This window comes from Papio anubis, chromosome 11, assembly GCF_008728515.1.
Source record: "Papio anubis isolate 15944 chromosome 11, Panubis1.0, whole genome shotgun sequence".
Lineage (NCBI taxonomy): Eukaryota > Metazoa > Chordata > Mammalia > Primates > Cercopithecidae > Papio > Papio anubis.
The window spans coordinates 101,738,901-101,765,534 of NC_044986.1; the positions used below are offsets into that span (position 1 = coordinate 101,738,901).

General features: G+C 42.2%; 1 protein-coding gene across 13 annotated transcripts in view; it reads right to left on the bottom strand.

Annotated features, from left to right (window-relative positions):
* The window catches only part of KIAA1217 (KIAA1217 ortholog), a 499,018-nt gene that overhangs the window by 163,793 nt on the left and 308,591 nt on the right, over positions 1–26,634 (bottom strand). For 10 of the 13 annotated variants that reach the window (XM_009214099.4, XM_009214101.4, XM_009214100.4 and 7 more), the window contains one exon: positions 4,683–4,881. In XM_009214099.4, the coding sequence (XP_009212363.2) occupies positions 4,683–4,881 (199 nt within the window). Of the gene's footprint in view, positions 1–4,682; positions 4,882–18,534; positions 18,616–26,634 lie in introns of all 13 variants that reach the window. The other 3 variants (XM_009214094.4, XM_009214098.4, XM_009214096.4) reach the window with 1 other exon arrangement.

The window sequence follows — 26,634 nt, forward strand, 5'->3', positions numbered from 1 at the left end:
GTCAATAAGGCACATACTTCCAGTGCAAAATTTAAGGATCTCCCAAAAGCTCAGTTACCATGATAAAGAATGTCTTTGTGCAATATTTTTAAAAAGCAAAATTAATGCAATAACCCATGACAAAACAAAACTAAGTAGCGGCTTCCCAGGTAATCCAGCAATCATGTTCCTTGGTATCTACCCAGAAGAACTGCAATGTATGTTCACACAAATACCTGCACGTGAATGTTTATAGAGCATTATTTATAATTGCCGAGACTTGGAAGCAACCACAATATCCTTTGGAAGGTGAATAGACAAATAAACTTGTAGTATATCCAGACTATAGAATATTATTCAGGCTGGGCGTGGTAGCTCACACCTGTAACCCCAGCACTTCGGGAGGCAGAGATGGGCAGACTCTTGAGCCCAGGAGTTCGAGACCAGCCTGGGTAATAAGATGAAACCCTGTAGGTACAAAACCTTAGCCAGACATGGTGGCACATGTCTGTAGTCCCAGCTATTCAGGAAGCTGACGTGGGAGACTCATCTATGCCTCAAGTTGAGGCTGCAGTGAGTTGTGATTGCACCACTGCACTCCAGCCTGAGTGACAGAATGAGACCCTGTCTCAAAACACAACTTAACATAACACAACACAACACAACAAAACATAAAAACAGATTATTCAGATGTGAAAAAGAAATGAGCTATCCAACCATAAAAATATATGGAGAAAACATAAATGCATATTATTAAGTAGAAGAAGTCAATCTGAAAAGGCTACATGCCATGGGATTCCAACTACAAGACATTCTGTAAAAGGCAAAACTATGGAGACAATGAAAAGATGAGCAGTTGGTGAGTGGTTAGCCAGGAGGAAGGGATGAATAGGCAGAGCACAAAGGATTTTTAGGGCAAGTGAAACCATTCTGTATAATACCATAATGGTGGATACACGTCATGACCTTTGTTCAAATCCACAGAATGCACAACACCAAGAGTGAACCCCAAAGTAAACTATGGACTCTGGGTGATATCAATGTGTTGGTCTCATTTCATTGACCGTAACAAACGTACCACTTTAGTAGGGGATGCTGATCAAGGTGGGGGCTGTGCATGCGTGGAGGCCAAGGGTGTATGGGAACTGTCTGTACTTTCTCCTCGATCTTGTTACAAACCTAAAAAGTTGCTCTCAAAAAATAAAATGATAAAAAAAAATCCATGATGAACAAACCATCAACATTTTAAACAAAGGCAAGGTCAACAGGGCTTCATGGGAGAACTTAAAACTCTGTGGATTGAGATAAAGTGACAATGTACAGATCCCAAAAGACACCCAGGGCTTCCAGATGGCATCAACAGCGGGTTTCCAGGGGGTTACAGTTCAAAGTATCCAGTCTGCATATCTGAGGCCCCATAGAGTTGCAGCTGTGCTTCTGGGCCACCCAGGTGCTGGGAGACACCCTTGCTCATGGTGGGGCTCTCTGGGGAGCACTATTTATCCCAGGAACCCGTGCGTCTGTGTGTTAAATAAGGCCAGGAGGCGGGGAGTTTCCCAAAGACTAAGCTGAGCAAGGCCTCTGGGAGGGAGACTGCGTTTACACTTGCTGTGACTCACATTTTCCTTTCTATTTCCCGTCCAGGTTCAACTGGATTACGCCATAAGGGCCAGGTGCGGCTTGGGGGACATTCCTCAATCGGCCACAAAGAGGCGGTCAAGGGCAACATCAACCCAGCTGGCCCAGTGCCAGCCTCATTTTCTGGAACCAGAGCTTCCCTTCGCTTTGGCAAGAAACTGCTCATTTCTCTCCTCTCCTCTTACTGTGTTCCTTTGTTTCTATCCAGGAGCAGTGAAAAATGACAGGTCAAAAAGCCCCTCACAGGGAGGGCAGAATAAACAGGTCAGATGCATTTTTCAGCCTGCTGTGACAGCACACCAGCACTCTACAGCAAAGGATGCTGAGTAAAACGGAGCAATTTGCAGAAGCGTGGCCACCCCTGTGTGAAAACACCCGCCACCCTCAGCCATTCCTTGGGCAAGCCGGCCTTAGCTCCTGCAGTCTCTCTGCCCCAAGGCTTGGTTCCTGAACCCAGCAAGTCTCAACCTGCACTGCCAACCGTTCTTGGCTGCAGAGGAAATTCCTTCCTTTAAGACAAAAGATCTATTATCTGACAGAGTCAAAGTTCCCCAGGTATGGGGGGAGGCGGAGAGGCATTTATTCTTATCTTCATTTTGGTTTGCAAAGCTGAGGTTATCTTTACAGAGACCTGAGCTTCACTCATTTCCTTCAAGCACAAAGGAGAAATCCCATTCCTTGCCTGGCTCCTAAGTGTGAGAAGAGTTAAGAAAGCACAAGTTTCAGGCCAGGCGTGCTGGCTTATGCCTATAATCCCAGCATTTTGTGAGGTCGAGGTGGGAGGATTACTTGAGTCCAGGAGTTCCAGACTAGCCTGGGCAACATAGTGAGACCCTGTCTCTATAAAAAATAAAAAATTAGCCAGGTATCCGGGTGCGTGCCTGTCGTCCCATCTACTCAGAAGGCTGAGATGGGAGGATCCCTTGAACCTGGGACGTCGAGGCTGTAGTGAGTCATGATCATGCCACTGCACTCCAGCCTGGGTGACAGAGCAAAACTCTGTCTCAAGAAAAAAAAAAAAAAAAAGGAAACCACAAATTTCTTGAATCCAGAAAGAAAACCCCAGCCTGGTGATGGTGTGGAAGCCTGTGTCATCTTGACACTGTCTTGGCCCATGATGCTCCTTGGGTGTGTCCCTCCTGTGTGTGTCCTTGTCCCTTCATTTGTAAGATGATGTTAATGGGAACTGAAGCCCTGCACTTCCCACTGCTGCCATTTAATTAACTGTGTGAGCTCAAACAAGCAAACACACACATCAACAAAAAGCACATTTTCTGTGGTCTTCTCTCATTTACACAACGAGGACCTTAGATTACTAAGAGCAAGTACACAAAATTTAATGTTAAATATTCATATTGATAATACAAATAATAACAAAGTTGTGGGTGTATATTTTTTTGATGGAGTCTTGCTCTATTGCCCAGGCTAGAGTGCAGTGGCACGATCTCGGCTTACTGCAAGCTCCGTCTCCTGGGTTTACGCCATTCTCCAGTCTCAGCCTCCTGAGTGGCTGGGACTACAGGTGCCTGCCACCACGCCTGGCTAATTTTTTGTATTTTTAGTGGAGATGGGGTTTCACCGTGTTAGCCAGGATGGTCTCAATCTCCTGACCTCGTGATCCACCCACCTTGGCCTCCCAAAGTGCTGGGATTACAGGCGTGAGCCACCGCGCCCGGTCGGGTTTCTTTTAGGACAGCTGGGACAATGTCTGAATCCAGTCTGCTTGGGTCATTATCTGCAGCTAAGGAAACAAAATCAGGACACCTTCTCTCATATCTATCTTCTTCTTTCTTCTCCCAGCAAGGCATTTGCTCAGTTTTACATGGCGGAGTTCAGCTGTCTTTTGCATGCGCCAGACTCTGAAGGCTTTTGCATGTTGACCCTTTTCCTGTCCCCTCTTAGCCCCAAGCCCATCTGTTTGTAAACACAGGTACCCAAATCAGAACCTTAACATGGCAGTGAAGCATAAGAAACATCTGCCCAGTTGACAGAGAGGTCTAAATCCTCACGACTTGTCCATTTTGTTAAAGGGCCAAAAAAAAAAAAAAAAGAAAAAAAAAAGAAATTTAAAAAGCCAAGCAAGATAGAAAGTGAACTTCCAACACAGAAAAAGGAAATGATATGTGGTAAAAGCATAAAAAGAATCCTTCTACCTTTCAGAAAAGCTGCGTACTACACACACCAAGCCCCTCTATCCTTTCACGCGGTAGTGGGAACAGCCTCGTGTTCAAGGTTCTTATGAATAGTCATGGAGATGCTGGCCATGTTGTCCCTTTTTGTCCTGGAGCCACTCATCTCCTCCACTGAATTACCAGACAGGTGCAGCAGGGCTGGTGGAAACCCACAGCACTGGGTAAAAATGCCAACTGTCCTGGCTTCTGGGACTGGAGAAGAGGTTTGCAAGGTGACAAGAGGATCATTCTGTGGCCAGTTCCTCACAATTTACTGTAGACCAGTGGTCCCCAATTTTTTTGGCACCAGGGACTGGTTTCGTGAAAGACAATTTTCCATTAATGGTTTCGGGATGAAACTGTTCCATCTCGGATCATCAGGCATTAGTTAGATTCTCATAAGAACATGCAACCTAGATCCCTCACTCGTGCAGTTCACAATAGGGTTCAGCTCCTATGAGAAGCTGATGCCACAGTTGATCTGACAGGAGGCGGAGCTCAGGCAGTAACCCTTGCTCATCCTCTGCTCACCTCTTGCTGTGTGGTCTGGTTCCTAATGGGCCACAGGACTGGTAGTGGTCCATGGCCTGGGGACTGGGGACTCCTGCTGTATAGTAGCAGGAACATAGGTAAAATACTACTAGCCCCTTGGCTTGAATTACTAATCCCAACCACTTCTGAATGTGCCCAGACTCAAAGCCAGCTTGCACTTGATGTGATTACCCATCAGGCAAATCCTCAATGCTTGATATTAAACCAATGAAGTTTTCCAGTACTAGAGTATTTGCAAATCAATATCAAATGAATGTTGAATGAAAGGGTATAGGTTCAGAAGTATAACGAGACACGCATTCAGTAAGAAAAGGGCATCAGAAACTGCCTTCTAAAGCTTACCCAGAGATCTTTCTTTCGTCTGGTTGGTTGACCTCACCACGGGAAGGCTCGCGCGAGTCCGGCTGCCTCTGGAAAAAGGGGTTGGAGCATCCCCCTCAGACATGGCTTCCAAAGAATCAGCGGACGTCTCTGATAAATGCTCGACCGGGTCACCCAGACTGGGTGGCTGAGGACTGTGAGACAGTTTGGGGCTCCTTGTCTGCAAAAGACATTTTAAAGAAAGTGGGAAAACAGACTATTATTAATCATGTTGAAAATATGTCCAATGCCATCTCTATTAATCTGGAAAAATAATATGGCAAGGGGGAAAAGTTCATCAGAAGGGTTAGATAGAGAAAACTAAAGACCTAGTGGGTCAAAGTATCAGTTGTGAAAATTACCGGAAAATAACATTGCCCTTAAGTGTTCCATTGTATTGATTGATCGATTGATTGCCAGAGTGCAGTGGCATGATCTCGACTCACTACAACCTCCGCCTCCTGGGTTCAAGCAATTCTCGTGCCTCAGCCTCCTGAATAGCTGGGACTACAGGTGCACTCCAACATGCCTGGCTAATTTTTGTATTTTTAGCAGAGATGGGGTTTCACCATGTTGGCCAGGCTTTGAGTACTTTGAGTACTCTTGAACTCCTGACCTCATGTGATCCACCTGCCTTGGCCTCCCAAAGTGCTAGGATTACAGGCGTGACCTGCCGCACCTAGTCTCCATTAAGATTTTTATTATTTGACTTATGTGGTCCATTTTGAACAGGGGGTTTAGGAGAAGTCACATTATAGGAAAGCGATAGCAAACAATTCCTTTTGCCAGACAAATTCTAACAGTGCTTTCACAACAGAGGGGACCATATACTTTTCTATGCACCCAAGATGGATGAGGTACTCATACCAGAGTAAATTGTACACAACTGGCCCTTAAGAGTCTCATACCAAGACTGTTTCTACAATCAGTAAACTCACATTGCAAGGGAGATATTTAATTTATTTTATTTTATTGTATTTTATTTCATTTCATTTTTCTGAGATGGAGTTTCACTCTTGTTGCCCAGGGTAGAGTGCAATGGCGCCATCTTGGCTCACTGCAACCTCCACCTCCTGGGTTCAAGCAATTCTCCTGCCTCAACATCCTGAGTAGCTGGGATTACAGGCGTGTGCCACCATATTCAGCTAATTTTTGTATTTTTAGTAGAGATGGGGTTTTGCCACATTGGCCAGGCTGGTCTCGAACTCTTGACCTCAGGTGATCCACCTGCCTCAGCCTCCCAAAGTGCTGGGATTCCAAGGTGCGAGCCACCATGCCCGGCCTTATTAATGATTTTTGAACAAGGTACGCTGACAATTCTTTAGCCAGTCCAGCCTCGAGGTTTGGGCTACAGATTTCTTTCATGGATGCCCAAGGTGTGCCCGATACTCTGGCAGTACCCTTTGAGAATCGGATAAGCAGCTTCTTGCTAAAAGTACAAGAAGACCCCTCTCAACAGCATCAATTGTATTATTCAGACAATCACACCTTCCTATGCGCCTCTCAGGACCTTCCCGTAGAGGAAAGCAGGGATAAGGTCAGTACCTTCTGCCCTGTGTTTCTTAAGGGATGAGGCTTCAAGATGACTGGGTGTTCCACAGGAAACTCAGCTCAGATTACATGCCAATATCATGATCAGAAGGAACATGCATTAACAGTCAGATTGTCTCCTTTGGTTAATTTTTCTGTGCAAATCCCCAAAGTGGTGTATTCCTAGATTTATTTTTCACAAAGTCCGCTTCTGTTATGGGGATCTGGCTTTGACACACATTACAAGTATTTGGCCAGGAAAATTATCCCTAAATCACTGCCCAGTTCACCAAGATTTAGACAAATTCATGTGGTCCTCAGTGAGGTAGCTTCCTCTTTACCGTGCTCAGCAGAATATCAAGGTATGATGTCCTCATCCCTGACATTTTTTTTTAAAAAAGAAGATAGATTCAGTTTAGCAAAATAGCCAAGAAATAATATTACTTTAAGCAACATGGCTACATTTATAACCTCTGCTGTATGGTCATCTTTGTAGCTCACGGCAGAAACAATACATTTGATGAGTTGTCATTTTCCATTGCAGAAGGTAATAATCCTTGAAGAAAATCAAAATCAAATCTGTTTCTTGTTCAGGGTCATCGTAGAAAAATCAAAGATGTAGGGCTATATATTTTCCTCCCTCACTTCCTATACATAACTATTTAGCTCCAAATGTAAACTCCTCTTTTCGTTGTTGTTCTTACTCACGTTCTCACTGAAAACGATCACTACATATTAGCAGTCTCCTCACACACAGTACCCTCCCCTCTGATGCCAGCTTGCTGCTGAGACATCATTTAGTTCAGAGAAAAGACAATGGAAATTGCTGACACTTGTGCCAAATACCCTGTGATCTGATATGCTGGAAAAAAAAAAAAGTCAAAACAGCATTTTGGAACAGTGCTAGGCACCATGGGTAAAAGTGCACCAGAGATAAAAGTTCTTGAGCTCGTCAAGCATATAATAAGGTCTATATGGGAGCAAAAGATAATGTGTATGCAATAGATGGACAAGAAGAACGAAGAGGTGCATCACCCTGAGTGCAGAAGGAGTTTGGGGCAGTAACTGCTGAATTTAAAGGGGCATGGGGAGAGGAGAAGAGAGAGGTGCAAGGGTTGCTCTGAACTGAGCAATAAAGCGCAGGGCCACCCACTCCAGCCTGGTCTTTCCTGATTGGACTAAACAGTAGTCACCTGATCTTAGTTGGATCAATCAAATTCTCACCCCTGGAAATGTCTTTCCTTATTGGGTCAAGAAGTAGCCACCTGAACTTAGCTGGTCCAATTAAATTCTCTCCCCTGTAAATTTAGATCTGGGACAAAGGATCTATTAGTCAATGTCTAGGGAGAACTTGAAACAACTTAGTTTTCAACTTGAAGCTGTGGTTAAAATGGGCAGGGAAAGTGAAACAGAGAAAAAGGGCAGAGAAAAAAATAAAGCAAATCTGTATTTAAAAATAGAGATGTGAGACCCCCATGATCTTCAGAGAGCGCAAAGGATAAGACAGCAGTCATGTGGGGTCTCCTGGCCTTCCCACTTTCCGTTTCCAGTACATTGTGGGGTCCTTCCAATTAATTTATTCAATTAATTCAATTTTTGTTCTTGCACTGGTTTGGGATAACTCTTTGCCTTGCAAGCAAGCCACCACTGACCAACACCAATTCTAATGGTTCCTCCTGGCTAAGCTGCTACGATGTTCACATATTCATATTAGTAGGAACCATGGAGAAAGCTAAACTCTCTGGAGCTTGTTTCCATAATAATACTTCCCATCATTTTATATTTCATAGATGAAAATTTCTAAAAAAAAAAATTCCCCCCAAATTTATGAGGGGTTACAATACAGGGATGTTGATTTTATTTAGCAAAATAAGAGGCATTAAAGAAATCTTACTCTCTGTGGTATGATTTTTTTACCATAAGAAAGAAAAGATACTTTAATACCAAAAAAAGGGGAAACAAACACAATTTCAGGTTTGATCTAGTGAAAAATTCTTTATGTTGGAGTTAGCATTCTTGTTTTGCCTTCAGTGAAAACTTTTCTCAGTCATGCATGGCCTACAGCTTGGTGTTTGAAGCTGCTACCCTAAGCTACTGAGTGGAGAGCTCCTCCTAACTGAGGGGGAAGCAGAGGATGGTGGGAATATTCTTTGAGCCACGTGAGCAGGACTCAAGGGTCCATAAGACTGGATTTTCCTCCTTGCTCTATGGAGATCCCTGTTTCCATCACAACCTTGTAAAGACTTCCCCAATCATTAGGCAACCCCAAACCTGGGAACCCAAACAGTAAGCCCTTTGAGGTCATGCAGGAAGGGGGTGGTCTGTATAGTCAGGCCACCTGAACCCCACTGGTCCTTTCTAGTCTTCTCTTCTTCAAAGGAGACTCTCTGTCACCAAGACATGCTGGTGTAATTGACTCAATGCAGCTCTCTCCTCTTCTGCATCTGTGATTCACCCTCTAGAAATATTCTCTTCCTAATGAAATGATGAGGGAAGAAATAAAGGACTCAACATATTAGGTGCCCGCTGCTCTATACCAAGTAATTGTCATGTGGTAATCTTCTTTAACCTTCCCTGTAACCTCATACTATGGGTTATCACTGAGAAAATAGAAAAAGCGGGCTGGGCGCGGTGGCTCACGCCTGTAATCCCAGCACTTTGGGAGGACGAGGTGGGGGGATCACGAGTTCAGGAGATCAAGACTAACACGGTGAAACCTCATCTCTACTAAAAATACAAAAAATTAGCCAGGCATGGTGGCGGGCACCTGTAGTCCCAGCTACCTGGGAGGCTGAGGCAGGAGAATGGTGTGAACCCGGGAGATTGCAGTGAGCGAAGATCGTGCCACTGCACTCCAGCCTGGGCGACAGAGCGAGACTGTCTTAAAAAAAAAAAAAAAAAGAAAATAGAAAAAGCAGCTTGCTCTGAAATTCTACCAAATGAAAAGAGCAAAGATCACGTGTGGTGTACTCCAGAGTTGACACCAGTGGTAAGATTGGTTGGTTGGTCATTAATTTATTCAGTCAGTCAGACAGGGTCTCTGTTGCCCAGGCTGGAGTGCAGTGGTGAGATTATGGCTCACTGCAGCCTCGATCTCCCAGGCTCAAGCAGTCCTCCCACCTCAGCCTCCTGAGTAGCTGGGACTACAGGTCTGTACCATCATGCCCAGTTCATTTTTTTAATTTTCAGTAGACGAGGTCTCACTTTGTTGCCCAGGCTGGTCTCAAACTCCTAAGCTTAAGCGACCCTTTCATCTCATTCTCCCAAAGTGCTAGGATTACAGGTGTGAGCCACTGCACCCTGCCTCAAATTTTTATTTAACCAGGAGTCTGGGAATGTTAGTTCTAGCTCAGCTTCTGCCAAAAACTGATCCACGTATAACCTCACTGAGTCACAGCTATCTCATGTGTAAGGCCAGAGGTTAAGCTACTTGGTGTCTCAGATCCCTTGCAGGACCAAAACTTTCTAACTCTAAGTACACATCACACAAGAAGAAAAGATCATGTCACCCAGAAAAAAAAGTTTACTAAGATTTCCTTCGAATTATTTATCCTATAGCACCTGCTCCACAGAAATACGTAGCTAGGTAGTGCTAAGATCTGGCTTTCCGCATTTATGTCCTCAAGTGCATGCAACATAGTTGAACAGCATTAATTTTTAAAAGATGGCCATGATTTCATTTTAACATCATAAACAAATATTTGCTGAAATGTTCACCAAGTGCACTGTTTTGCGAGGGGGATTGAATTTATTTATATTCTTTGCAATGCTGTTGGATTTGGAGATAACAACAAAGATAAAAGAAAGTTAGAGCTAGAGGCATTGATGATGTATTTTTCATTCCCGTTTTCAGATCCTTAAACCCTAAATTGAAATGCCGAGGTCCTGAAAAGGAACCTGCAAATGTAGCTTTACATAATATGTTAATTGCCAGGAACAGTGGGGTGTCTGGCTAGCCAAGGTATTCACTTTGCTTCAGATTACATTCTATTGTGAAAAGAAAAATCAACATCGCGGTGATGAAGTTTTACTTCACCCTAATTAATGCCCAATTTGCCGCAGGGCATTTGAAAATACAATGAAGTTTTCCACATGCAAATATATTTGGAATGACTCATTCCTAGCACTCATTAAATGATGTGGTTAATTTAATCATGACATTCAGACACTTTTCTTTCACTTGTGTAACTTTCAACTTAAACCTAGTCAAAATTCTGATTTCAGTTGAAGAGAACATCTTAGTTGCTAGGTATTCTTATTAAAAATTCCAGGAACAAAATATTAAATTAACAAATAAATCATCCACAGACTTTAGGTTTTCTCTACCATTCCTGCTTCATGGTACTCCAAAGGAAAATGAACAAACTGGCACTATGGAAGCTCTATGCTTCTAAATTTGCTTACAGAGTCCTTTCTACAAGCCACAGTGCAGTTGCCTTTTCCCCCATTTTCTGCCCTCCTTCTAGTTTCCAGTCTTTAATGTCCATGCTGGGCTGAGGACTAAGGGTGGGAAGAAAGATAGGGAGCTCCATCGGGCACACCTGGCTTCCATCTTCCTTCCCATCCTTACATAAATCCTTCCCTGGTGACAGCATCAGTGGAGGTTTTCTTCCTTCAGGTGTCCACTTGCCATTCTCTGGTGAGTCCTGTGACCAACAGCAGGGGTATGTTTAGAACAGCGAGCCCTGTGGTCAGGTACAGTGGCTCACACCTGTAATCCCAGCACTTTGGGAGGCCTAGGCAGGCGGATTGCTTGAGCCCAGGAGTTCGAGACCAGCACGGGCAACGTAGTGAGACTCTGTCTCTACAAAAAAATTAAAAAATTAGCAGTGTGGTGGTGCACACGTGTAGTTCCAGCTACTGGGGAGGCTGAGGCAGGAGGATGGCTTGAGCCCAGGAGGTCGAAGCTGCAGTGAGCTATGGTGACACCACTGCACATCAGCCTGGGAGAAAGAACAAGACTCCCATCTCTAAAAAATAATAGAATACAAAATTTAAAAAAGAGCAGAAAGGCTTGGCTATGCATGGCTTCTTGGCAACTTCCCACAGCTTCTGTGGCTTATGGACAGAAAAGCAAAATCTGAGTCAATATCTCCTCAGTGCCATTCTTGTAATTACGCTCACTCTGGGGAATAGACTGAGACCCCCATGATTCTAAAATACAACAGGTGGATGTGAGAACTGCAACACAAGTGGAGAAGAGAACTGTAGTTAGTTTTATTATGATCTTGTAATTTTGGGGGGGGGTCGGGCATTAAAGACTCAGAGAAATGGTGGAGGAGAATACATCAGCAGCTTTTGTTTTTAATAGAAACCTTGGGTGCACGCACTAGAGGGTCCTGCTGTTAATCTATAGTACAATATACACACACACAAAATCGAGTATTTAGTGGACATCTGGATGCTGCATGTGAGCAGTCTGTGGATACGTGCCAGACTTACTAGTAACCAGGAACTTCTGGACCTTACAATAAGATAGATCTATATTCACTAACCCTGTTTTAATGCCAGCTTCCAACTGTGCATATCTGAGATTCTCATGTCTCTTCCAGCTGAAGTTGAGGTCTGAAAATTAGTATTTCTCTTCCCTGACTTGGACAAAGGAGAAGCATTTTCTCTAGGATTTATTTTGATGAAATATCCTTAATACATTCAGTTTATATCCTGTTTCTTCAAGGCTAATATTTCAACACTTTTCTCCCTTTTCCATCCACAGAGTACCCAGACGTTATTCGCGATTTTCACCTGTGAAAACAGAATGGCATTGGTTCTGGATGGAAATCAGATGATTCAGCAGTTGGGCAAAGTACAAGTGCATCTTTTGTTTCCACATTTTCCTTCTCTGTGTGTATTATTTCATTATCAGATTGGAAAGATGAAAGGGCAGTGATGCCTAGTACCCCGTGCTCATGGGTGGCTCATACAGAGCCAGCCACAGTCATCCCTGCACTGAGGCATCCACTGTGTGGAGTGAAGTGAGCCAGGCAGGACCCCTCTGCTAACCCAGCGTCACCATGCAAAGCCCCCTGCCCTCCTACAGCTGCAAACAAATAAATGACAAGGACACCTCTGTGCAGAAAAGGGTAGTTCCTCATTGTTTAAAGAAGCACCTCACTATGCAAATACTCTCCGTAGAGTATTATCTGTGTGTCAGATTCATCTTCTGAGGTATTGTTAATTTGCCTTGTCCTTGTGGTTATCAGAAACAAACAAAAAAGTTATGGAACTTCTATTCCTAGCCATCGCCTCCTGGGAAACTGCCAAGCCTTTAAGTTCTAAGGTCTTCCCACAGGGCAGGGTTGTTAATGGTGTCTCCATGCTACAGAGGCCACTCTGAAGACTCTCTCCCTAAACTGGGATGAGAAGGTAAAGGTATTTGGAAAAGAAATCTGGACTTGCCTCCAGAAGAGGAAAGGAGGAAGTTCCTAATTAGGCAGGAAGAGGGGAGTGGACGACTTCTCAGACCCAAGAAGAGGGTGGCAGTTGTCAGGGCTGGTGATGGTGCTCTTCAAATTCGAAAGACCTGTATTCCATTTGCAAGAAGTGACCCACAACTGGGAGGGTGGACGTGTGACATGCTTAGAGTGGCTGAAACCAGGTGCTCACACTTAGGATACTTGGCAAAGGTCCCCATAAACCTGGCTGCAAACAGGCTGCATGGAAGGCAATTCACTATGAGTCCCAGGAGACTCAGAGGCCCTGGCCTGGTTTTATTGGATTGGACAAGCTCCCCAAGATTTCCTTACGGAAATCCCCTCACTTGGGGCATTATCCCAAGTGAGGGGATAATGCCTCCCCTTAATAGGATGAGAATGAATTTCTCAATAATTGCTGAAGCCAGGATAGATTAGTTTGATTTGGGAAAAGTGGTAGCTCTCGTATTGGAGTGTCAGGAAGCAAATCTGTACATATTACATCTTTAATAGAATAAATAAATCTTGAAACAATTTGGAAGGCTGGTTAACAAATTACAATGTATATGTACTCCAGAGTACTACACAATCATAATAAAGGTGTTTTAATGGAATTTTGGGGTATAATTTAGTAATTGGACACAATATAGCCAAAAACAAGCATGAGTTTTCTTTTGATGGTGGCATAATGGGTAACGTACTTTCTTTTTTAATAATTTCACCTTTTATTTTAGATTTAGATTTATTTTAGTGTGCAGGTTTGTTTCATGGGTATATTGCAAAATGCTGAGGTTTGGGGTACAATTGATCCTGTCATCCAGGTAGTGAGCATGAAACTGACCCAGTAGTCCCACAGATTATTCTTTTTGATAAACGGAACAAGAAACTGACTCTTCTGGTCTCAAAGCTGGAAACTAGTATTTGTTTAATCTGAGTTCCTTCCTCAGGCAACACCTTTAGGCCTCTCAAAAAAGTATCCAAGAACTGAAACTCACCAGATCACCAGACCAGATGCCACACCCCTCATTCATCATGATTGTTTCTTTGCCCCTCCTCAGTTCTTGTTTTCTTACATGTTCTTATGTTTCTCTCCTGCTACATAAACCCCTAGTTTTAGTCAGTCAAGGAGATGGAGTTGAGACTGAGCTTCCGTCTCCTTGGCTGCAGCACCTGGTTAAAGCCTTCTTCCTTGGCAGTACTTGTCTCAGTGATTGGCTTTCTGTTTGGTGAGCAGTAGAACATAGACCAAACCCCTGGTGTTTTGGTAACAAGCATAGTATTCAATGGGTTTTCAACCTTTGCTCTCCTCCTGCCTCCCCGCTCCAGTAGTCCCCAGTGTCTATTGTTGCCATCTTTATATCCATGTGTACCCAATGTTTAGCTCTCACTTAGTGCCACGTTGGGTTTTCAGTTCTGCATTAGTTTGCTTAGGATAAGAGTGACATACTTTCTTTATGTCTCCAAAATAAGAATATGTTGTTTTTACAAATCAGAGAATTGCTAAATAGGTCATGATATTTTTAAAGAATAGATCAGAGGAAGGGAAGACTTTTCCATAAAACATTTAGAATCCAGAAGGATTCCTGTCTATGGTGACCTGAATGCATTCATGCCCATTCCTGTCTTCTCCCGTGTATTCCGTACGATTGGATTCTAGGTTTAAGAACTTGTGGTTAGAGATAGTCGCTGAAATGACAACACAAATGCATGGGGAAAACACGGGAAGGGAAACACGTTTTCATTTTCATGCCATGCAATATTTGGCAAGAATCCAGAATTATAAGAACTTCCAATTCTACAAAGCGATACAGTTAAAAAAGAAGCGCCAAGGCCATCAAATCAATTTCAGACATGCGAATTGCACTCCAACTTGTAAAGAGACAAGACTTCCCCATCTGTAGTTCTGATACCATTACAGTAATTTAATTTAAAGGCTCTTAAAATTTGATTCTAGGTAAATTTGGAATTTTAGCAATTTTCTATGATCCCCTAGATATTTTCTACCTTTCAACCTCTTAATAGTTTGTAGATGATACAGTATTCCTTTTTTTTTTTCCCTTGAAGAGGTTTAGTTCCACCTAGAGGAGGTGCTAAATCTGTTGCCTTGCAGAGGAGACAGGGGTTCTTATCAGATCAGAAGTCAGGGTGGCCTTTTTAACTCCAGGATTAGACATCAATCTGCCAGCTGCCTGCCTTGTGGTTTACCTGTAACATGACATAAACTCTACTGAAATACCACCTCGAATTGTCTGCTCTCTGACTCCTCCCCAAAGCCAGAATGAGATAAAAGCTATTTAAAGAAAATAAAGCCTAGCTCGACCATGATCTCCATTTAGCATCCTTCTACCAAGTTAGAAAATGAGATCATCAGTAAGTTCCAAGTCTGGATCTCATTAACTCAGACGTTCTTTCCCTTCGGAAACACGTTCATGCAACTTGTATTCAGTGATGTGTTTTCTTCTTTTCATCTTGCCCATACAAAATTAATACAAATTTGCCAATACAAAATTACAAAATTGGGCTAGATGCGGTGGCTCACACCTATAATCGCAGCACTTTGAGAGGCTGAGACAGGAGGATAAATGAAGCTAGGAGTTTGAGACCAACGTCGGCAACACAGTGAGACCCCATCTCTACAAAAAACAGACATGTTTTTTTAGCCAGGAGTGGTGGTGCACCCTACTCAGGAGGCTGAGGTGGGAGGATCCCTTGAACCTGGCAGTTCGAGGCTGCAGTGAGCCATGATCACGCCACTGTACTCCAGCCTGGGTCACACAGCAAGATCCTGTCTCTAAAAAAACAAAAATCACATGAAGAATACTGCTGTTTACTTGTTGGTCCTGCCTACTATGCTGATCTGTGTACCTTTTATAAAGGCATGAACAATGTTTCTTTTAGAATTTAAAACAAAGGATATGATTTTGCTTCCTGAAGGATTAAGTATTACCTTGTCATATAGTGAGAATTATGTAAAGTATCATGTATGTTGGGAAGCTTGAAACTAAATTTAATGTCCAAGCTAATCATAGAACCTACATTTGAAAATTTGCTGCCTCTTCTTATGAGATTTTGCCTTTTGATTTTCAGTGTATCTACCTTAGGGTAGATGTCTTTTTATTGCAAGTTGCCTTGAATACAACAATTAATTTATTCTTTCTCCCCTTTCTTTCTGAAACGAGAAAAGTAATGCCTTATAAATAAGCAAGAAGTTGAATAGGCTTTGACTCCCAAAATCCTCATTGATTGAGGTCTGAGCAAGGCTGCAGATGCTTTTGTAATTCAGAGAGTCAGGAATGCACTTTAAAAGGCTATAGGATAAAAGGTGTCTGTGTGAGGATTGCTGTTATTATACTGATAAAAGGAAAGAAACCTGCTTGTAGCCTTTGAAATCTCAAGTAAAATACAACCAGCATAACATGGTGCTAAGTACGTATCTTAGAAGACCTCCTTAACAAAAGACTTTCTTAAGCTCATCTCTGCAGCCTTGGCTTCAGTGTTTTATGGAGAGGATGTGGGATCCCAAGCCACGGAATGGTACCCCTAAACCTTAACTGCATTGTTGCCAAACCAAAGAGGCTTTCCTTGCTAGCAAAGGCCCTCACCCTCAGTGAGGGTATGGGCTGTGCCATGGGAGAGCTTACGATGTCCTCACCACCCCACAGTGATGAAGGCCACAGGGAACTGGGCAAGAGGGACTCTTGTGGGTTCCTGGGGTCACCAAGGCTCAGAGCTTTTGGCCAGACCCTCCCCATACATCCTGGAAATCGATTTCACTATCAATTTCAAACACACGCCCCCTCCCGCCAGCCCAAAACCACTACCACCACCACCTGTGCAATTTCACTGGAATGATTTTCAAATGAAAACAAAACAAAACACCTCGTGAAAGTTCTAACTAGCTTTCTGCACCAAACATTCTGATTTTCCTCTAGTCCTGCTCTAGGAAATTACACCAGTGTTCGAAGAGATGGACAGAAGACAAAATTTATAATGAGAGGACTTACTGTTTTTATCAGGTTATTTTATGAAAAGCAGACTCCAATCTTGCCATGAACTCACAGTGCAACTCCATATGAAACCTTTCTGAACCTCAGTTCTCACTTTTATAAAATAATCAGAATATCTACTTGATAAAATAAGAAGTAATTGGAAAAAAGTTGCATGGGACAGCAACTGGTAAATTATAAAAGAGGCTAAGCATCTAGCTTTCCTTCGGTAGTAAGCTGGTAATCACTGATAGGGTGATTCTAGATGGCTCAGCTTCCTACTGTACTTGGGAAGTCCTGTAGCTTCTGGGATCCTATGTGAGAGGAGAAGGGTACAAACAATCCTTTAATGGTTCCACCATGCCTTCGTCTTGGTCTTGTGAGATAGGTAACTAATTACGTCCAATTTCAAAACAGAATTTGACATCTGGAGAGGATCTGAGAGTTACTCATTCACTAAAGGGGGAAGAAGATCACCTTCGATTTCCAACCTTAACCTTCATCTTATTCCATCTCCAAAAAAACAGCATTATAATTTAAAATGCTTGAAAATGCCAAAAAAAAAAAAAAAAAAAAAGCACTTCAAGAAAAATATCAGATATCCAATTATTTGCTGATATGGAAAAAAAAAAAAAAAGTCAGTACTGAAGATTTATCTGTTTCAAGCAGAAGAAAAAAAGAATAGCGGGAGGGAATCCCAAACTCTGTATTACTTCTCATGGGAAAATCCCACCGGGCAATGTCAAATCTCTATTCTGAAAGTAGGAAGAAAGGTTAACGGCATGGTGTGAAGTTGTAAGGAAGAGCTCACTATGACCTTCCTTTCCCTTTCTGCATTTTAACTTAGTGCACAATACATGTGCATGGAAATAACAAAGATGCCTCTATTTTGCATGAATTTTTAGGAATGTGAAAATGATTAAGAATAAAATTAAGGATAAACACCCATCAGAACTGGGATGATGTGTGACATGACAGTTCTCTTTAGTGTCTAAACTTGAACTTTTATGTTTATTTGTCTGGGCAGGAACTTTCTAAATTGAGCTTGTTACCCTAAAAAGAGAGCAATGAGATTAATTACTAAGAAGGGGAAGGTAAAGAGATAAAAATGGTCACTGAAGACTGACCAATGGGAAGGAGGTCACTTTTGTACAAAAGCCAGATGGCCGAACATTTCCTAAGTGTGCTGTGATAAGCACAGCCATCACCTAGCTGTGTGACCTTGGGTAAGTTACTTAACTTCTCTGTGCCTCAATCACCTCATTTGTAAAATGGGGATCATAGTGTACCTACCCCACAGGGTTGCTGTGAGAAGTTAATACTTGTAAGGCACTTAGAACAGTGCCTGGTACACACAAGTTCTAAACAAATATGTTTATTTCCATCACGATCATTATTAAAATGTATATAAGTCAAATGATCTGGACCCAACATTGGACACATTGGAACTGAGCAAAGCAGAATGACATAGCTTTGGGGTTGTCAGAATGATTCAGGCTTCTGTTTTACTGCCATGAGTGTTCTGCCTGAGCAAGCTGGCAAGGATGGGATCTCTGCTTAGAGATGCCCACTTTTCAAACAAGTATTCAAAGATCTCCAGCTTGCTGTTGCATTACTGCTGATTCCACAATCCAATCTGTGGAAAGCAAATTAAATAGTTCGAAGCAAGCATGCAATTAGTGTTCATTTTAATGCTGACTCTCATAATTTTTAGAAATGCACATATTTCAGAATGCTGCAAGCACTTGGCTCTGATAGTTTTGAATCAGGGATTGGGGTAAACAGCAAAAAGTGCAGGCATCTGGTTTAGTCGCTGACACTGATTAGAATGCCACTCGCAGGTGAGGGAAAGGTGCAGGATGAGGGTGCAACTCGATGCAGAAAAAGAACAGGTAGAGTACTAACTCGCTGAGACGATTCAATTTTCATCAAGTACCTTTGAATGTCAAGTTCTGCCTGAAGAGAGATCAGCATGCCCTCCAAAGCCTGTGGACCAGGAGAAAACAAGAAAAAAATACGAAAGAAAAGGGGTGAAAACATGAAGAGAAAAAGAATAGGTTGACCAAATGGACCACCTATTTATTCATGATGAAAATGTAGCACAGTTAACTTCTCTTCCCCAAAAAGAAAGAAAAATGATGACAGTTCCATCCTTATATTTTAGAAAGACATATTGAAGCCTTAGCTAGCAATGGGTTTGCCTCAAAATAACCTGCCATAGGCACTTATGAATGAGCCTTGTATCATTGAAGAGTGTGTCATTTTGGCCCACTGTCCCTGAGGTTCTCCCAGAGCTCCAGGGGACTTACTAGAGCCTACCCAACCCAAATGAAATAGCTTTCTTAGCCAGAATGCAGTCTAGTGGTGATGCCCGAGGCTGCCATCTTGATTGTCACTGACCCCGGGGTCACTGGCCACTGGGTTACTCCACAAAAGCAGGCCTGTGGGTACAGTGCTGTCTGCCCATGCTTTGTCATGCAGGAGGGCACACCGCAGGTGAATACATACAGGAACAGAAGATCCACACTGTAATTCAGGGCACTAATTCTAATATTTGAACCTGGTGGACCCCGGAGTGTGCCTTTGCTTTACCATGCTTATGGTGCCAGTATTTAATATTTTAATTCTCATTGATCCCACTGACTTTTTTTTTGAAACAGAGTCTCACTTTGTCACCCAGGCTGTAGTGCAGTGGTGCGATCTCAGCTCACTGCACCCTGTGCTTCCCGAGTTAAAGCAATTCTCCTGCCTTAGCCTCCGGAGTAGCTAGGATTACAGGCGCCCACCACCACACCTGGCTAATTTTGGTATTTTTAGTACAGACAGGGTTTAACCATGTTGGTCAAGCTGGTCTCAAACTCCTAATCTCAAGTGATCTGCCTGTTTCCACCTCCCAAAGTGCTGGAATTACATTTGTGAGCCACTGTATCCAACTCATTTTTGAGCAACTTTTTTTTAAAAAAAAACATGGCAGTGAAATATTTTTTGTGCCTTAAAAAATGAAAATTTCTATAATCCTCATGCAAGAAGAGCGACTTCCTCTTGTGCCCAGTATCAGCCAATGGGGTGTCATAGCTGCATATCTTACTGCACATGCATATACATATATCCATAAGGACTATTAACATATAGGAGCCTCTGAGTACCATCATGATTGAATTATACAATATCCATGACCCATATCACCACTATGTGTAGATTATATATATATATATGTGTGTGTGTATATTACTTAGAACTTAGTCCCACACATATCAGACACCAATATCCACTACAAATAAAAGAACATTTGAACACAAATGGCTATACTCAAAAGCCAAAAACCCAAACAACAGGTCTCCAGACAAAAACTGTACTAAAATATTCTACCCAAGATGCACATGGGGGTTAAAAAAAAAAGTAAAAGAACTTGAAGAGACCTTTAAGAGAGAAAGGGAGAGACACCATTAGAAAAACGATTAGCTAAAGCGACCTCATAAAAGCCCTTTTCTAGGTGAATATATTCTCACCAGAAAGGTGACGGTTGCTTAGGCCCTCTGATTCTTTGCTCTGTAGTTTACAGGCTTCATCAACTGTGAAAGAAATATCCTGAAGTAGACCACAAATAATAAAGCCCTGCAGGTGCATGGTAAATAAAAGTGTAAGATAAAAACAGGATGATAGATTTGAAGAGCTGCTATGGACAGGGAAAAGGAAAAAAAAAAAAAAAAAGAAAGAAAGAAAATCACAGAGCGTTTTCATTATAAGATGATTAGTAACACCGGCTGGGGGCAGAGAACCAGGACAACCACAGCCCTTTGGAGAGGACCAGCAAGGGAAGGGGGTATTGGAAGAGACCAGAGACCCAGTGAGACTGCCAAGAGGGACAAAAAGACTTCAACCACTCTCTGCTAGGTGACCCTCATTAGAGGAACTTACAACAAAGAAAATGAAATACCTGGAGAAACGGGGGCAAGGAAAGTTGCTACAGCCATTGCTTTAGACAAATATCATCTGAAAGTTAAGAAAGTAGGGGAGGCTGGGTGAGGTGGCTCACTCCTGTAATCCCAGCACTTTGGGAGGCTGAGACGGGAGGATCGCTTGAGGCCAGGAGTTCAAGACCAGCCTGGCCAACATAGGGAGACTCCCATTATCACAAAAATTGAAGGAAAAAATTTAGCTGGGTGTGGTGGCAAGCACCTGTAGTCCTAGCTACTCAGGAGGCTGAGGTGGGAGGATCGCTTGACCTCCAGAGGTTGAGCCTACAGTGAGTACAGTGAGCTATGATCATACCAATGCATTCCAGCCTGGGCAACAGAGAGAAACACTGTCCAAACAAAACAAAACAAAACAAAACAAAACAAAAAAGAAAAGGAAAGAAAGGGAAAGAAAGAGAAAGAAAGGGAAAGAAAGAAAAGAGGCAAGAGAAACACACAATTACTCAAAGCCTCCAAAAGTTGGAGCAAACCCCAATTCTACCTGTTACATCTTTTCCTGCCTTTGCTAACTGAGGTCATGGAAACCTAGAAGCTGGAAGACTCTCCCAGCATCAGAGCAGGGAAGGCCCCGGGATGCTGGCGAGGCAGGAAGCCCTTCTCAGAAGATGCAATGGAACAAGCTCACGAACTTTAGGCCTCAGGATCCTATAATCACAGATAAGTTTTCTCAGGATTACAAAATGAACCTCACCGAGAACCTTTCTTCGCTTCTCAGTAGGTTCTATCTGTGTGGGAAAAGTTTTGTGCCCTACAAGTTTTGAGCCCAGCAATAAGAGTGATAAAAATGCAAACTGGATTTTATTAGGCCTCTCATATATATCTGATAAATCAATGTGGAGAATTGAGAAGCTTGATTTATGGCTTTGACTATATAATATAAAATTGTTCTTAAAAAATAAGAGTGGGTGGCTGGGCACGGTGGCTCATGCCTGTAATCCCAGCACTTTGGGAGGCCGAGGTGGGTGGATCACCTGAGCTCAGGAGTTCGAGACCAGCCTGGCCAACATGGTAAAACCCCATCTCTACTAAAAATACAAAAATTAGCTGGGCATGGTGGCGGGCGCCTGTAATTCCAGCTACTCAAGAGGCTGAGGCAGGAGAATGACTTGAATGTGGGAGGTGGAGGTTGCAGTGAGCCAAGACCGCGCCATTGCACTCTAGCCTGGGCAACAAGAGCAAAACTCTGTCTCAAAAACAAACAAACAAACAAAAAAAGAGTGGGTGAGACCGGAGTTGAGGTTTTTCAGTGAACTTCTGGATTATCTAGGCTAATGATAATTAGTTTATCACATATAAAGAGGTTAGATCAAGATTAAAAGAATGGGCCAGGTGCGGTGGCCCATGCCTGTAATCCTAGCACTTTGGGAGGCTAAGGTGGGCTGACTGCTTGAGGTCAGGAGTGCAAGACCAGCTTGGGCAACACAGTGAGACCCCATCTCTACAAAAAATACAAAAATTAGCTGGGCATAGCGGCACATGCCTGAAGTCTTAGCTACTTGGGAGGGCTAAGGTGGGAGGATTGCTTGAGCCCAGGAGATGGAGGTTGCAGTGAACAGAGATTGTGTCACTGCACTCCAGCTTGGTCAATAGATTGAGACCCTGTTTCAAAAACAAAACAAAAAAAGCTAAAGGAACGTTACTAAGAAAACAGGAAGACTCAACTACCTCAAGGAATGGCAAAAATAATAATATTGTAAATATTAAACAGAAGAGTGTTTATTATTTAAAGACTCCTAATAAATTCATCAGCTATCATAAGAAAACGGCAAAAAGAAACTTCAGACATTGTTGTTATCCAAAATGGCACTTGAGATCTCTCTGAAAGGCTGAATGTGGCAGGAAAGGAAAGGGGTTCAGAGTTTCTTTCCTAATGCTGATGAGTCTGAGAAGAGTTGCTCAAGAATAATGAATATTGGGTAAACACACAATATGCAGATGTAGTAGAGAGAACCAGAAATGAACAACACACAGACACTACTTAAAATGGTCTGAATGACAAGCGATATTTATTGTCTTTCTTTTGCTATGTCTATCTCAGGGTTTTCTATCATAAATATAATTCTATAACAAAGCAAAAAGAAAAGTATCAGTAAAGGTGGGAAAAGCAAAATGATGATCTCTAGGGAGCAACAAAGGTAGATGTCAGGAAACTCTGGAGGCTGCTAAAATTTAAGCACTCACCCAAGGTTCACAAATTAAAGATTTTCTTTTCTTTTCTTTTTTTAAATTTGAGATCAAGTTTCAGTCTGTCACCCAGGCTGGAGTGCAGTGGTGTGATCTCAGCTCACTGCAACCTCTGCCCGGCTAATTTATGTATTTTTAGTAGAGACAGGGTTTTGCCATGTTGGCCAGGCTGGTGTGGAACTCCTGGCCTCAAGTGATCTGCCTACCTTGGCCTCTCAAAGTGCTGGGATTACAGGTGTGAGCCACTGCGCCCAGCCCGGAAATTAAAGACTTTCTGATGTCACTTTACATAGAGTCAACTTTCGACTCTCTGGAAGCAATTTAACCAGTTAGGAGACTAATCGTGGTAAAGGAAAATATATTACTAAAAAATGTATGATCTCATGAAGAGATCTCTGTATTACAAGCTGTCTCAAGTTTGTAATTACACAGCAATCACTGAGCCATCCAGTATATCTTCCAACATGAAGATCTAATCACCAAAGCCTTAACTCAGATTGTTACTTATGTTTCTAAATCTATGGAAGCATATTTCCTTTTCTTCTTCTTTTCTTTTACTGTTAATATTCTTATTCTCTATTTTACCAGTGGAGAATGTTTAGTATTAATTTCCAGGTAGTTCAAGATTCAAGAAATGCAAAGTGCTATTTTTTTCAAATTTCTGAAAGCCTGCTGTCTCCTGCTTTGGAAGTCCCATAACGGCTCTTTAATTTCCTTAAGCCTCTTTCCTCATCAGTAAGTTGGTGTAGCAATAGATCATAATAGGTTGCTGGGAGGATGAAGTGAGATCCAGCCATGTAAAACACTGTACACAATTCCTAACACAGACTAAGGATGCAAATGTTAGTGACTTGCAGATTTAAAAAAAATTGCATTCTCAAAAAGATGCTCTATTTTAACAAATGAACAACATTACGATTTTGCATATCTTTTTGATTCGGCCATTGTATTTCTAATAATGGACCGTAAGGAAATAATCTACAGTCATCTACAAGGAGGCCCCGCATGATACGGTATTTGCCCACACACAGTGGAACCAATAAAATCAAGCAACCACACGTAATGATGAAGTACCTATCTTGTAACAGGAGGGAAAGAAGTTCACACATATAATTAAGTGGATAAAATCATATTAGGAAAAATGGGCTGGGTGCTGTGGCTCACGCCTGTAAACTCAGCACTTTGGGAGGCCAAGGTGGGAGGATCGCTTGAGCCCAGGAGCTCAAGACCAGCCTGCACAACATGGTGCAACCTCATCTCTACAAATAATACAAAAGTTAGCCAGGCATGGTGGCGTCTGCCTGTAGTACCAATTACTTGGGAGGCTGAGGTGGGAGGATTACCTGAGCCTGGGTAGGTTGAGGCTTCAGTGACCTGTGATTGTGCCACTACACTCCAGCCCGGGGTGACAGTATTAGACCCTGTCTCAAAAAATAAAATAACATAAATAAGAAAAGAATGGCATGTGCTTGATGGCATGTGGTTTCTTTCCTTTGAGTCTATATGCCTAGAAAAAAAATAGGAGAAGAATACACACCAAAATATTAACATAGGTATTCTATGTGGGTCATGGGATTGTAAATAATTCTCCTACTCTCAGTCTATTACTTCTAACATTCCTAGAATATCCATGATTACTTTTGTAATAAATTTTTTTTAAAAAACTCACCTGAGATTTAGCAATACATTATTTGTGCTTGCTTTTCTGATTTGTTTCTACCTCAAAAAAAAAAAAACCTTAGTATTGTAGCTACTGATAAATTTGAAACAACAGGAGAAAAACTGATTTGATTTGAGAGTTTTAAAAATGGGAAGAACAATAAAATCATATCACACGCATGTCCTCTTCATTCCATCATTTTGTTTCCGCACATTAATTACGTATCAAGTTGCACCACAAGGGGGTGCCCTGAACCTAGCAAGTATTATACAGTCTCTGGCATAATCAAAGGAGGCAGCTAAAATCCCAAATTCAGGAGGAAACAAGACACAGGTCAACTGATTGCTTTTGGTCAATCTTCATCCTCTCCAAAGGCCCCCAAATGGCCCTGGTTTAAACTCACTGGGGCTGAATGTAACTAGTCTGTGAAAAAACTGTAATGGGCTGACTGCTTGCATAGTTAAAACCCATGATAGAACGAAGAGACTTGATTGCTGCAAGTCTAAGAGATTTCATAAAGTTACTACTGAGGAATAAAAAATTAGTAGTCCCGTGACACAAAACTAAAGAATACGACAAGACCAAATGTGGGGGAAATGGTCTTAAAAGTAATTCTATCCTGGCCAGGCTCGGTGGCTCACGCCTGTAATCCCAACACTTTGTGGGGCCAAGGTGGGTGGATCACTTGAAGTCAGGAGTTCAAGACCAGCCTGGCCAACATGGTGAAATCCCGTCTCTACTACAAATACAAAGAATTAGCCGGGTGTGGTGGCGCGTGTCTGTAATGCCAGCAGCTCGGGAAGCTGAGGCAGGAGAATTGCTTGAACCCGGGAGGTGGAGGTTGCAGTGAGCCTAGATCGTGCCACTGTACTCCAGCCTGGGTGACAGAGTGAGACTCTGTCTCAAAAAAAAAAAAAAAAAAAAAAATTATATCCTAAAGATACACAGTCTATCAGTAACCGGGGGAGCAACGTCATTTCTGTTATTTGGGGTTAAAAAAGAGTTACTAAATTGAGAAATTTAATTGTAATATATTTCCTTTTCTAACTGTTTAAAATACTTACATATGGAATAAAACTACGTAGCCCTATGAGACTTTATAAGTCACACTAAGATTTATAGTTGATATAACAATAATAAAATATAAAGTCTCAGAGACCTTAAAGGGTAAATAAACTAAAAAGCAGCAACATTTAATGAAAAGGAGTTCAGGGCAGATATCCCAAGAACTTCTAATTCTAAAAATTTCTTATTTCCTAAGAAATCTAGAATCTTAAGTAATCCTACAGTGAGTATAGGAGAGTGGTTGAGAGTAGAATTTCTGGAAAGAGAAAGATCTGGGCTTAAGCCTCATTTTCAACACTCACTACCTGTGAGACTTTGGGCATATTACCTTCGGCATGTTGCAGGTACAGTTGCCTCATTCATGACATAGTAATAATGATGTTTATATTATACTTTGTTGTAGGAAATAACTTGAGAAAAACGCTAAAGCCAGTATCTGACATACAGTATTGCAGATTTATGAGCAATTTGAAATAATTAATATTCTCATGAAATGAAAGGTAAGCCAGGCACAGTGGCTCATGCCTATAATCCCAATACGTTGGGAGGCCGAGGCAGGCAGATCACTTGAGGCCAGGAGTTGGAGACCAGCCTGGCCAACATGGTGAGACTCCGTCTTTACAAAAAATACACAAAAAATTAATTGGGTATTGTGGCACACGCCTGTAGTCCCAGCTACTCGGAGGCTGAGGCACGAGAATCACTAGAGCTCAGGAGGTAGAGGTTGCAGTGAGCCAAGATAGCGCCACTGCACTCCAGCCTGGGTGACAGAGTGAGACTCTATCTCAAAAAAAAAAAGAAAGAAAGAAAGAAAAAGAAAACAGAAAGAAAGATAGTATTAGAATGAACAAACACATTGGCTAACTATTTACAGGATGACTGTGATCTCATTCACAGATCTCAGGTACTATGTGGCCAACGGATATGTCTGAACTCCTGTGTGCTCCTGTTCTCATGGGTCAAAGTAAGGAGACTGATTTTTAAAAAAACCAAACAACTACACTTTGTGTGTGTATGTGTATATATATGCATGCAATGGAGTGCTGGCTTTCAAAGTAGTGAGTTTGAAGGGTGACAAGATTATTTCTATGACCTTGCCCTTGCATGCAAAAAACAAAT